This window comes from Gavialis gangeticus, unplaced genomic scaffold, assembly GCF_001723915.1.
Source record: "Gavialis gangeticus isolate Ggan-Ray unplaced genomic scaffold, GavGan_comp1, whole genome shotgun sequence".
NCBI classification, from domain to species: domain Eukaryota; kingdom Metazoa; phylum Chordata; order Crocodylia; family Gavialidae; genus Gavialis; species Gavialis gangeticus.
Window position 1 is genome coordinate 29,935,695 of NW_017729028.1, and position 14,144 is coordinate 29,949,838.

The 14,144-nt window shown below is 46.0% G+C and overlaps 1 protein-coding gene across 2 annotated transcripts in view; it reads right to left on the bottom strand.

Moving 5' to 3' along the window:
• Nucleotides 1–4,323: 4,323 nt before the first annotated feature.
• The window catches only part of ELP3 (elongator acetyltransferase complex subunit 3), a 118,036-nt gene continuing 108,215 nt past the window's right edge, over nt 4,324–14,144 (bottom strand). The window contains exon 10 of one of the 2 annotated variants that reach the window (XM_019520878.1): nt 4,324–4,565. In XM_019520878.1, the coding sequence (XP_019376423.1) occupies nt 4,368–4,565 (198 nt within the window). In that variant the 3' untranslated portion in view covers nt 4,324–4,367. The remainder of the gene's footprint in view (nt 4,566–14,144) is intronic. The other variant, XM_019520879.1, reaches the window with a different exon arrangement.

The window sequence follows — 14,144 nt, forward strand, 5'->3', positions numbered from 1 at the left end:
CCCCAGAGGCTAACACTAGATCCAGTATGGCGTTTCCCCTACTGGGGATGAGTACCTCCTGCACAAGGTGCAGGTCCTGGACACACGACAGGAGCCTTCGCAAGTGGCCAGACCTGGCCAACTGCTCCCAGTTGATGTCAGGGTAATTCATATCTCCCATGACCACAACATCCCTTGCACGCACGGCCTCCCCCAGCCACCTGGAGAACTCCAGATCCAGCTCTTCCTCCTGATGTGGTGGCCTGTAGTAAACCCCTGCCACCAGATCCCTCTCCCCCCACCCTCCTTGGAGCTTGACCCACAGGGTCTCAGTTAAGCCTTCCTCTGGCCCCTTTTGGAAGGTAGAGCTGGTATACTGTAGGTGGTCCCTGTCCACCAGGGCTCAGGGAAGGGAAGCTTGCACTGCTGCTGAATATTACAGGGGTAGTCTCCAGGGGGATCATCTCCATCTTCTGCCAAAGCATGCTTAAAATCTGGTCGTGCTACTATCAGGAAGAGGGATATGAAGCACAAAGTTTGGGGTTTTTCTTTCCCCTCCCATTTGCAGTGCGTTCAAATGTTTCATGAAGCAGAAGGCTCCCTGAAAATCCTCACCTTGTACTCGCACACACCCTAAACAAGGCACAATGCAATTAGCTAACCAGCTAATTTATTCAGCTGATTTCTTAGAGTAAATAAGCCATCTCAGAGCCAACACAACAGACTTCAAACAGCTTCCATTACAAGTAATGAGCACTTCTCTTTGTACCTAAAGGACACACTAGAGGGGAACAGCATTTTCACCTGCGTATGTTAGATCCAAGGCATTAAATCTGAAGAGCTTTCTATGTACTGTGGAAGAGCTCCAAAAGGGACAGGCTGCTGTGAACTTCCCTACAGGGCCAGAGAAATAAATTGGCAACTTCTAGTACTAGGTCTTCACCAAAAACCAGTGGGAGGACCTTGTTGTAAATAAGATATAGGAAGAGATTAACAATCACCGTTTATATGACCACACCTGAGCACTTCATCCGTATATGTGGGGCAGGGAAGAGGAAGGAGGGGAATGACCAACAATAACTCAGAAGCTTTAATTAGCATACTGTATTTTCCTTGCCCCTTCCTAGCATTTTACGATAGTAACAAAAAGACACTGGCTTCTCATTTCTAATTCAGTTCAGATTAAGGCAGAATATTTTTTTCCATAGCTATTCACAGTTGTGTGGCATGACACAAATACAAATTTGGGATAGCCCAAGGACAACGGATTAGATTACAGGTCCCGAGTGTTTTTTAAAATGCTAAAACAAAAGCAGTCCCTCAGGCAGGGATGTGTGGAATGAAAGTTTATAAAAGAGGTCTACCACACACTTCAATGAGGCCCAGATTTCATCTTGGGCATTCAGGCAGAGTAAGACAGCATGACCAGGGACTGAGGCACATGCCAGGAAGCTTGGAGACTTAGGGCATTTATACACATATTTTCTGGTCCTGCGATGCACTGGAGATCCGTCGCTTTGGTGCACACGAGCTGGTGTGCACTGCACTGCATCGTGTGCAGTTGTATAAGTGGCCAAATGTGCGTTAGCGTGCAGAAAATGGCAGCACCTTCTATGTGTTTTAGTTCAAAAGCGCGCCATTGCCATTTTCTCAGTGCAGACGCGCATTTCGCCACTTATACAACTGCAAGTGTTGCAGCGCCAGGTACTTTTCGAAGCGCCCGGTGCTGCGGTGCTTCCATACATAAACGTGTCCATAGGTTTTACTCTCCACTATCACTGACTTGCTGTGTGACTGTAACTAGAGATGCACCAATACGTTTGTTGGCACTGATAAAATGTCACCAGCTACCAGCTTTTTTTTGGTCGTTGTAGCATGCCTGAAGCACCTTGGCAAACATAGTCTGGTCCCCGTACCCTGCTGCCAGTCTGAGCCCTCGACTAACTACAGGTTCTGGTAAGCAGGAGGGGAAGGGGGCACCAGGTAGTGGTCACAGGTTACCATGTTCAGCAAAGAGACCTTTACTGGCTCCTGCTGCTGCTGCCATGGTAATACTGCGTGCAAAGCAGGAGCCTGAGTGCTGGGGCTGCCCCAGAGATGCTGGGCTGCACGTGGGCAGGATAAGGTGCTGTGTGAGGGATATTCTGTTGCACCAGACACTGGGCACTTTTGCAAGTGCAGCTTCTCCGTGCCAGCTACAGGAGCTTGGCTGCATGCGGCCTGCCGGCACTGCACTGAGGCAGCAGCGTGCTCTGGAGCTCCAAATGTGCCTGGTGCCACCGTCTGCAAAAAGATCTGCCCCACCCACCCAGGATGGCAGCACAGGCTGCATGGGGAGTGGGGCTGTGGGTAGGAGCCGTGGGCGAGGGGGTGACAGGAGTGGAAATAATCCTTCCTCATCACGCGGCGGGGGGGGGTGTGTGTGTGTGTGTGTGTGTGTGTGCGTGCGTGCGTGCGTGCGAATGCAAAACAAACAAAAAAAGTTGTTTTATTTTTATATCAGTAGTTTAGAACACCTTGCTCTATAACTAATGAAGGCTCAATATGAACATGAGCCTGCAATGCGATGCTGTGGCTACTAAAGCGAGCAAAACGCTGGCTTGCATCCATAGATGCTTCTCAAGCAAATCCCGGGACATCATTCTCCCCTTGTACTCAGCCTTGGTGAGGCCGCAGCTGCAGTACTGCGTCCAGTTTTGGGCTCCACAATTCAAAAAGGATGTGGAGAAGCTTGAGAGAGTCCAGAGAAGAGCCACGCGCATGATCAGAGGTCAGGAAAACAGACCTTACAACGACAGGCTGAGAGCCATGGGGCTCTTTAGCCTGGAAAAGCACAGGCTCAGGGGTGATCTGATGGCCACCTATAAGTTTATCAGGGGTGACCACCAGGATCTGGGGGAACGTTTGTTCACCAGAGCGCCCCAAGGGATGACGAGGTCGAACGGTCATAAACTACTGCGAGACCGTTTCAGGCTGGACATAAGGAAGAATTTCTTTAGTGTCCGAGCCCCCAAGGTCTGGAACAGCCTGCCATCGGAGGTGGTTCAAGCACCTACATTGAACACCATCAAAAGCCAATTGGATGCTTATCTTGCTGGGATCCTACGACCCCAGCTGACTTCCTGCCCTTTGGGCGGGGGGCTGGACTCAATGATCTTCCAAGGTCCCTTCCAGCCCTAATGTCTATGAACTCTATGAAATCTAATAGTGGTTATCAGATTGGCTTTGGCCAATATGGTTGCCTAATCATCGGCTGTTGGTATCAGCCGAGAAAATCTTTATCGGTGCACCCCTAATTGCATCTAGGTCATTTTACTTCTCCATTTCCTGGTTTATCCATTTGTAAAAAGTTTACTGTCATTTGTCCAAAGAGCATTAAGCGCCTCTAGCAAAAGGTTTGCTACATACCAGATTATTATTTTGGTTACATTGTTCCTGCATAAGATCCTGGTTCTCCTCTGAATGGATGACGACTCTCAACTTAATGTCACTGGCAAATTTAATTGATGCCCTCCTTTTTCTGCCAAAGTTATTAAAAAAAATCCAGTCCCAAGGGTGAGCCCTGGAAAATGGCATTAGTGCCCACAAAGCCTGAAGCTTCCCTTTCAAATGCTGATGTCACCTACCTTATGCCTAGTCCCTTCTAATTCTTCTACTAATTCCCATCTTCACTAATATTTCCTATGTGGTAGCACATAAAATGCATTACTGAAGGAGACAGGTAATTTATCATATAGTGTCTGCTCATTTCAGCCTGCTTTTTGGAGACATTCTGTTTGTATCAAATGTGCAGGTGCTGTAGAGCAGGCTGGTGTCGTCATATGTTTCTGCTGCTTCCATCCTTTCTGTATAACCGTCCCTATGCTAGCATCATACCAATTCAGAAGAAAGGGAAGAGAAAAGATCCTCAAAAAAGACTCCACACAAAAAATAGGGAGACAGAAGACACAGTGCCCATTAAATTGGGCGTAAGAGGATTTTAGGTCTAAAATGAATGAATGAAGAGAGCCACATCAGCATGGATTTGCTAACCCCTGTGAGACATCCTGAAGAGGGATTCCACAGCTGAAAATAACAAATGTTTCACAGATCCTGTAACGACACCAGTCTACATCTATAAGCCTTGTACTTGGCCAAACTGAGACTGTCCATTAGCTCAATCACTATTCCTGGACTGATGCCTGATTCGACGGTTCCAGAAAACTGGCAGGACATAAGTGAGTGAGAGAGGCAGGTCAGCTGAAATAGTTGCAAGGACTGGAGACGGTTTAAAAAAAATAAAAAAAAAGCGTTAGTACAATAAAGATTAAGAACAACAAGATAACTGCTGTGGTTAAGGTTTTTACTACAACCTAAGACAATCTATATACAGCTGTGACCAAGAGCCATTACCTCTGAACACGGTACACTCGTGTCCATGGTGGTACAAGAGCCAGGATTCTAGCCACCAAATCCACTAGGGTGCTTGGAGGGTAACTCTTGTATCTTCCCGACTTCCAGAGCTCATACAGGCCAGTCCCACGGATCACCAGAGTTGGGTAGAGTTTCAGACCGTCTGGGCGGAAAGCCGGGTTCTCAAAAAACTCCTGTCAACAAAGAACACAAGTGTAAATAAGAAACAAAGGACCAGCTTCCTGAGGATATCCGAGCCCAGAAGTCATCCCTTAAAAAAACTGCACCAAGTGATATTAGAGGGAAGGATTTCTTGTAAGGCATAAATATGAACTCAAGTTAAGTGCAACAAACAACAGCAACAGCATAACTTGCGCTGCTTCCAACACTTACCAGCCTGTAACCATTCTTTCACAAATAAAAATGTAATACTCTAGCTTAAGGGACATGCTGCTAAAGAAGAATCTACAATGATAATGCCACACAAGGCAAGGAAGTGCACTGTCATTTCATTTCAGGCTGAAGTCAACAGATACAGAGCACGCATTTTTATCTGTAATAGACTTCATTTGGAAGGAGAACAGTAATATGGAGCGTGCTGAACTTCAATCTTGGTGGACGGTATTTAGAGATTAATCATAGCATCTGGGACTTACCATTTGAACAGATATGAAAGAAGCTGATTCACTGCACAAGTGCAACTCGTGCCTGTGACCTGCCAGCAAACCACACTCCCTACCTACATACTCAATTATGCCTTAATCCCAGCCCATGGTTTTGAGGGGAAAAGCCTCAAGTCTGTGTTCCCTGAAGCCACCGGGTACATCATACACAACGGTTACAGAATACTGTTCTTCCACAAATATAAAATACCAGGGACCACCATTAAGACTGCTTGTCCCCACCTAAACCGAGGAGTTTGGGATTAATTATCCACTATGTCCATGGATCTACTGGCATGGCCTTGGTCACACCAAAGGGCTTACACGTGTGAAACAGAAGCCAGAACCCCCAGTTTGGTGCGGAGACTCTTCATACACCGCATGGAGAGAATTAGGAGGTGTCAGAATGGGATTAAAAAAAACCCAGCACAGTGAGTGGAAAGCCACCTAAGCTAGCCAACAAGAAATGTAGAGGAAAAAAGCAGAGCCTGCTTTTTGCTTTAAAAGAAAAGGGGGTGGCATTGCTCGACTTTTATAGGACAGTCTAGCACTGGGAGCAATCACACTTTCTGACACTTGGGTTCAATTCCTCCATCTCAACCCTACATCTCAAATCCCTCACCAGAGTACCCCAGCCGCCAAGCTATAGTTTATTTTCAGTGGGAATATTCTGCACCCCACCAGTTGAAGCTCTATTTATATGCATCCAAGATTAATTAAGCCAGAGAGTACGTCAGAGGGCCGACATTTGGTGGTTTGGACACTCACAGAGGAGGGAACAATCTTGCCCCAGGATTGCTTCTAGGTAAAATTAAAATAAAGACTCATGGCCAACTCTCTCGTTACCACTGTGAGGTAGGAAAAACGTTATCCCTGTTTACATCAATTCTGAACTGAGAATCGGGTCGTAAGTCACTTGCCTACTGCATCTGTGGCAGACCTGGGAATAAAAATTCAACCTTTTCTCTCATCCAAACCACCAGCCTATTCCTCTTGCTGCAGATTAAGCCATTTAAAGCGTCTGAGGGTAAGGCAGATTGCCATCTCGCTCTTGCAGAACGGCACTAGCTATTTTCCAATCCTAATGATTTCAACATTAAAAGCACTGCTTAAGGGGATTTAAGTATGCTTGATGTTTCTTGTGGGACCAGCCTGCTCTCAGCTGTTCACACCTCATTAGAGCTTGTCAGACTGTTACTCAGGAGTGCCTTACCTCTAATAGCAGCCTTGAAAATGACAGGCCCCCGTCAGTTTCAGATCTGCTAATATGGTAGTGCTGACAGAACGGAGATGGGCACGCCACCAGAGAGGCAATTTTCCGATTGCTGAATACGCCTACTATGTGTGGTTTGGACTAAAAGTAATGTACCAGTTCTCACAGCTTCCCAAACCATCCTGCCTTACTGCTTCACTTGTGTCCCCCTAAGCAGATGCCCACACCTACCTTCTAAGGTGTTAGTCCATAATTGGAAATAACATTGCTTCTAAAAGCCTCTGTTTCAACCATGCACTCCTGTTTTGTCTGCAGTTACGTCTCCAAGCATCACAGCAATTCAAATGCAAGACTTTACACCCTTTCAAAGGATCAAGTTGAATAAGCTAACCATTTCAAATTCATCATACATTGCTTTGGTCATTATCTAGTCCTGAGGCCTTCAGTCCTGAAAACACAGAGATTCACAGATGTAGGGTCGGAGGGGACCTGAGCAGATCATCAAGTTTGACCCTCTGCCCTGGGCAGAAATGAATACTGGGCTCATATGACCCCTAGTAAGTTTAAGCTCATATGACCCCAGCTAGGTAGTTATCTAGCCTCCTTTTGAAGACCCCCAGGGTAGAAGCCAGCACCACTTCTCTTGAAAGCTGGTTCCAGATCCTAGCTGCCCTGACAGTAAAGCAGCACCTCCTAAGGTCTAATCTGAACCTACTCTTAGTCAACTTGTGGCCATTATTCTTTGTTACTCCGGTAGTGCTCGGGGGAACAAGGTCTTTCCCAAACCCCACTGGTCCCCCCTAGTAAGTTTATAGACGGCCACCAGACCCCCTCAGCCTTCTCCTGTGGAGGCTGAACAGGTTCAGATCCCTCTGTCTCTGCTTGTAGGGCCTGACCTGCTGCCCCCTGGTCATGCGAGTGGCCTCCTCTGGACCCTCTCCATGCTGTCCACATCCCTCCTGCAGTGTGGCGCCCAGAACTGGACGCAGTACTCCAGCTGCGGCCTGACCAGTGCCGCATAGAGGGGGAGGATCACCTCCTTGGACCTGCTTGAGATGCATCTGTGGATGCACAACAAGGTGCAGTCGGCTTTCCTGACTGCATCCTCACACTGTCGGCCCATGTTCATCTTGGCATCAATGATGACTCCAAGATCCTTTTCTGCCTCTGTGCTTTTGAGAAGGGAGTTCCCCAGCCTGTAGGTATAGTGCTGGTTCTTCCCCCCCAGGTGCAGCACCTTGTACTTGTCAGTATTGAATCCCATCCTGTTCTCACCCACCCACCCCTGTAACCTGTCCAGGTCCAGCTATATCCTATCCCTCCCTTCTAGCATGCCCACCTTGCCCCAAATCTTAGTGTCATCAGCGAATTTGAACAGGGTGCTTTTCACCCCCTCGTCCAAGTCGCTAATAAAAAAATTGAACTAACATAATCTTTAACAAATCACAGAACTTTGAAATTTTTGCTTTCCCCCCCTAATTTTGATCAGAAGGCTTCATATCAAATACAAAGCCTAAGATGCAGCTTTTTCTGTATCTCAGTCTTCAGTCAAGCCTCAGTACAGAAGTTACCACCTTAATCCAAAGGCTCCATTTAAAAAGTTTTTAGTTATGTCTCCTAAAGTATGTTGTGTCCAAATTAAGATGTCAGAACATCAAGTCAGCTAAGTCATGACAATGAACAGTTGTGCTCTATGCACATATAGTGGTAGCAATCTGCATTTTACAAGCAGAGCCGTGACATATTCTGGAGAGGTAAAAATTATTGGACCAATTTTGCCAAAAAAGTACAAGAAAATAAGTGCATCACCTGGGCCTGTATCACATAGCAGCAAGGCCAGGGATATCATTCAGGAGGCCTGACACTCAATGTCAGAGACACTTCACAAGTTAAAAAATGCTTTTGAATGATGGAGTAAGTAAAAACGGAGCACTTGGTTAAAGTGCTCTCAAGAGTCTCTCTTGAGATAAAGTTAGCATAAATATGAAGAGAAAACAAAGACAACCCGTACTTCTGCCTGGAAATTACTAAAATCTGAACAAAACACTAATAAAATGTCCATGCAAAACAAAAATAAGAGGAAGTTACCCTACTTAATATGCACCAAAACTTTTACAATGCAATTCAGTAAATACAAAGAAATAAATCAATGACTCCATTTGTTTTTGATGCTGGTTGAAACTCTCCTCCAGAAAGGTTAAAAGCATTAATATTCACATAACGTTCTTTACATTGAGCTCAAAAGAACACACAATTCATTGAGTTCTTAGGCACTGTGTGATTTAAATTGCAAAGCTGATGCAGATACATTAATGCAACATTAAGGATGAGAAACCAAACATTCAAAGGTGAGGTCAAAAGTTAAGGTTTTTAATACAGCTTGAGTTTGGTACTCACAAGGCCTTTTTATTTTATACTACAAATCTGACCAACCATCACATAGTTCCTGACTACATTACTAAATATATGCCAGAAAGTGGAGCTGTTTTCTTCAAATTATATCACTGCAATAAGAAACAAAACCAAAAAAACCCTTGCTGCTTCTTCCTTCCCAAGCCCTTTTCCAGGGGTAAAACAAAAAGAAACAACTGGGAAAAGAAAAAGGACAGAAAGACGACGTGAATGTCCATTTTTTTCCCTTAAAAAAAAAAAAAGGCAAAAAATAAATGTTTGATTAGCTTGCCTATGAAATACCATATTTTCTTGCATAAAACAAGGGACATACTAGGAGGCAGGCAGGCGGTTTCATGGGCTGACCATGGTGCCTGCTGCCGTTTTTGCGTTTTCACACCAAGGCCCCCCCGCGCTGCTGACTGGCCAAGAAGGCTGCCCTTCAGGCAGCTCCACCCCTCACAGCTGATTGGAGAGGGCAGGCCCCTCAGCCAATCAGTGGTGGAGGGAGGAGGGGTGGCCGCTATCTTGGCTCTCTCCACTTGCTGATGGCTGTATGAACTGCTGGTGCCCACTGAGAAGCCAACATTTAATTTTCAGTAAGTTCCACCCCTGTCCCTGGAGATTGTGCCAAAAATAATGCAGGGAATGCTGCTTTTCATAGGAACTGCCTCAAATTGCAGTTCCTATCTGATCCGATCCTGTGTGCTCCCTCCAGGGCTGCCTGCTGATCCTGGGATCACGTGCTGACTCTGGAAGTACATGCCAAATCCAACCTGGTCTCAGCGCACAGCCCAGGAGGCAGCACACATGGTCGGACCAGGCATACTCCAGGTTGCAGACCCTGTGAACTGGGTTCAGCCCAGCACACGGCTCCAAAGCCAGCGTATGGGGCTGGACTGGGCATGGTTACCTACACCCTGAACCAGGGTGGTCCATGGGTCCAACCAGCGCACCGGGCTACAAGCTCAGCGCCTCAACTGCTGCCACTCACCTACCTCGAGCAAATATTTTTTTCTTTCAGGCTCCAGTTCAAATTCAAGGTGCATGCTATGTACTGGGGGAGTTGTATGCAAAAAAAGACAGCACATAGAAGCTGAAATGGAATCACAATCAAGCAGCGGTAGAAACTTCACCTTTGTCGACTCAGAGCTGAAAAGGTATCTGCTCTGAAATGCTCAAGGCTGCTCACAAAGGAAGAGACAAGGATCCTGGCATCTCCTATATTTCCAGGTCCTTCACAGCTGCAATGATACTCCAACCCAGCATTTCCCAAATGGTGTGCTGCAGCGAAAAAGGCTGGAAAACACTGCTCCAACCTATCGCAATTAAGAGAGTTTTAAGGGATGGGCAACATTTAGCTTCACTGACCTGTACCCCACGGCCATTCAAGTCAAAGGGCCTCTTTAGCTCGACTGCAATGGCACCAGATCAAACTGCTAAAGGCACCAACCTGCTTTGAAGTGCCTCAGCAATTATACATTTTAGAGGTTAAATGAAAGAGGACTGCAGCCTAGACTTGATGTCTTGAAAAATCAGTTCATGTACAGCATCGTGTCGCATGAACATCCAAATGGAAACATCTGTAACTTCAATGGCGACAGATCCAATTTCTCCATGTGTGAAGATGTTTCTCTCTCTCAACAAAAACTACAAACAGGGTCCCAGCAAAACAAAAGGGTGATGCTAGAGCAAAATTTGAATTGGTTTGTATGGGGAACAGAGAAAGGGGAGACATTTCTGTGGGATTTTAACTAAAATGACTGGCCTGAATCATCTTCAATAATTTCTTCTGAAGTCATGTTCAGGTTGGCAGCATCGGGCTTTTCAGCCTAAAAGGACTGCAGTCTCCCCCGCCCCTTCCCAGTTGCAAGCATCTGAGAAAAAGAGGTTAAAATGGAGAACTGGAAATTAGAGGTAATATAGCACTTCCTAACTGCAAACAATGTCACAAATGACCAGAAAGACCTGCTATTCAAAATCCTGCAGCTTTATCTAGGTTCCAACAGACACGCTTTATTTGTTTGAGCAGCTGTTCTATGAATTACAAATAGCAAATCTTAATAAATTCCATCAGCATACACTTTCCAGTGTAAAAGGTTATACAAGTTAGCCACTAAACATATTTTATGGGAACAGTAATTGATTTTACTACCACATGCCTTTGTTGTAGAAGTTCCCTGTTATTATGGCTAATGGCATCTATAGGATCCATTCATCCACAGCCTCAAACTCACCCCTGGCATGAATAATCAAGGTCCGATCAGAACAGTGTTAGTCATTTAGGTGCTAGAAAGCTACCGAATTTCCATCAACGTGTAGGCTGGACTCCAGTCTTTTGTCCAATTCCAATCAGTTTTTTAGTTAAAAAAACCCTTAGCAATTTCCATAATTATTGTCCAATGTAATGAATGTTAGATTGAAAAGAGCCACCTGTTCTATATCAGTGCAAACCAAAAGAAGAAACTGGAGGTTGGAGATGGAAAGCCACTGGATTTGAATGTACTTCTCAGTTTATTTGTGCAGCGCTAACAGTCCCATTTTTTGGCGATGAAGTCTGCGTAATAGTTAATCATCCATCTGTTTCGATGTGCAGTACAGGGGTCAAACGATCCTGGACCAGTATTTGGAACCGCATTGGGCCCCACATTTTTTCCAACTCTGTGATGCGACAACTTGGCAAAAATTAAGTCATTCTGAATCTGATCTTGCGTCTGCACCAGGCCTCAACTGCCATGCCAACTGGACCAGGCTGCTAGAATTAAAGTTGCACGTTAACACTCTTTGAAAGCTGCAACTCTGCTCATTGCAGGGCTGGAAAAAGAAGCAGAGAGGGCAGGGAGACAGGCCACCCCTGCCAGAGAAGGGCAGAATCAGCTGCCATCTTTCATCTTAGACTCACAGAAACTGAGGATTGGCGGGGACCTCAGGAGGTCACATCTAGTCCAAGCCTGCTCAAGGCAGGACCAGCCCTAGCTACATCATCCCAGCCAAGGCTTTGTCTACCCGGGTCTTAGAAACCTCCTAGGACAGAGAGTCCACCACCTCTCTGGGGAGCATGTTCCAGTGCTTTACAACCCTCCAAGCGAGGAAATTCTTCCTAGTATGTAACCTAAACTTCCCTTGCTGCGACTTGAGCCCATTGCTCCTTGTTCTGTCATAGATTCACAGAAGTCGGGTCGGAAGGGACCTTGTAGATCATCAGGTCCGACCCCCTGCCCTGGGCAGGAGAGAAAACTGGGCTCAAATGACCCCAGCCAGGTAGACATCAAGCCTCCTCTTAAAGACCTCCAGGGTAGGAGCCAGCACCACTTCCCTTGGAAGTTGGTTCCAGATCCTCGCCGCCCTGATGGTGAAGTCGAGCCTTCAAACGTCTAGCCTGAACCTACTCTCTAGCAACTTATGGCCGTTGTTCCTTGTTACTCTGGGAGGCGCTCGGGGGAATAAGGTCTCTCCCAATTCCTGCTGGTCCCCCTGGTGAATTTATAGACGGTCACCAGGTCCCCCCTCAGCCTTCTCTTGTGAAGGCTGAACAGGTTCAGGTCCTGTAGCCTCTCCTCGTAAGGCCTGCCCTGCTGCCCCTGATCATGCAGGTGGCCTCCTCTGGACCCTCTCCATGCTGTCCACATCCCTCCTGAAGTGTGGCGCCCAGAACTGGACGCAGTACTCCAGCTGCGGCCTGACCAGTGCCGCATAGAGGGGGAGGATCACCTCCTTCGACCTGCTTGAGATTCATCTGTGGATGCATGACAAGGTACGGCTGGCCTTCCTGTGTCCTCGCATTGGTGGCCCATGTTCATCTTGGAGTCAATAATGACTCCAAGATCTCTTTCTGCCACCATACTCTCGAGAAGGGAGTTCCCCAGCCTGTAGGTCTACTGCTAGTTCTTCCTCCGCAGGAAGAACCAGCACTTGTCAGTATTGAATCCCATCCTATTCTCATTTGCCCACCCCTGTAACCTGTCCAGGTCCAGCTGTATCCTGTTCCTTCCTTCTAGCATGCCCACCTCACCCCAAATCTTGGTGTCATCCGCAAATTTAAACAGAGTGCTTTTCACCCCCTCATCCAAGTTGCTAATAAAGAAACTGAACAGTGCGGGCCTGAGGACCGAGCCCTGGGGGACCCCACAGCCCACATCCTTCCAGGTCGAGAAAGACCCATCCACCACCCTCTGAGTACAACCCTTCAGCCAATCTGCAATCCATCCGACTGTGTAGGCATTGGTGCCACAGTCACCTAGTTTTTTAATGAGAATGGGGTGGGAGACAGTGTCAGAGGCCTTGCTGAAGTCCAGAAAGACTATGTCCACAGCGACACCTGCATTAAATGCTTTTGTGACCTGATCATAAAAGGCAATCAGGTTGGTCTGACAGGACCTGCCCCTAATGAAACCGTGGTGGTTGCCCTTGAGCATCATCCCTGCTGCTGGCCCATCACAGATGTGCTCCTTGCGCCTGTCATCTGCCCCCATTGTGAACAGTCCAGCTCCATCCTCTTTCAAACCCCCCTTTAGGTAGTTTCTGCTATGGGTTGGCTCAATGCCACCAGGAGAGCTCAGTCACTGTATAAACGCTGCAATTTGTCTCCTTTTGCAGGCTATGTAAAACGGCAGAATTAGTTCTATTAAAAATGAAGTCAGACAAAATCAAGTTTTAGATTATTGCCCATTAGAAATGAGTTGCCACTCAATTCAATTCCACTGACATACTCAGGAGTGTCCATTTAGATATTACCTGTAATAAATGGTGAATTAAATTTATGTGCTGCTGTTGAGAGGAACAGTGCCTGAAATCTCAGTGTTACAGCATCCCATATCTATTTGAGCAGAATAATTTATAAAGGTGTATAATGGTAACACTTAAAAACCTACAGCAGCACTGAATGGCTTGTTCAATTCTACAGGGGATGAACAATCACTCAGTGGTTTTATATGTATTAAAAAAAGTTGCTGGCCTAGAAATGCAGTTCTAGTTTTATCTTTAAATCTGCTGATGGTTTTGGTTAAATAGGACAGCCCTTAATTAGGTATGTAGACATGTTTTCCATTTTTTGAGATTTTACAATTCGTAATATAGAATTACTGAAGGAGCTGTAGCTTGAATCTATCAGAGAATTAGAAATATCTGTTCATTAGTACCTAGTCTTCAGCTATAACAACTTATAATACCATAATCACACAGTGCCTTTAATTACTAAAGGATCCCAAGGTACTTAAGCTATACATACACAGGAATGATTTAATTTACCAAAGATATGCTACCGCCTCTGAGGTGGAACAGAGATGCTCTTGAACAGTGCTCAACAACCCTGCAAATAGTTTAAGACAGTAAATGATCATCACATCAATACAACACAGCCAAACTAAACTGGGTCTACCCAGACAAAATGCAATTCATCTGTGCTGTAATCTGGCCATAGCACAATTTTGAACTCCTCCTCCATTGCTGCAAAAGTTGCCCAGGGATTCTTAATTACAAGCAATCATGATTTTGGCTTCATTTTTTAT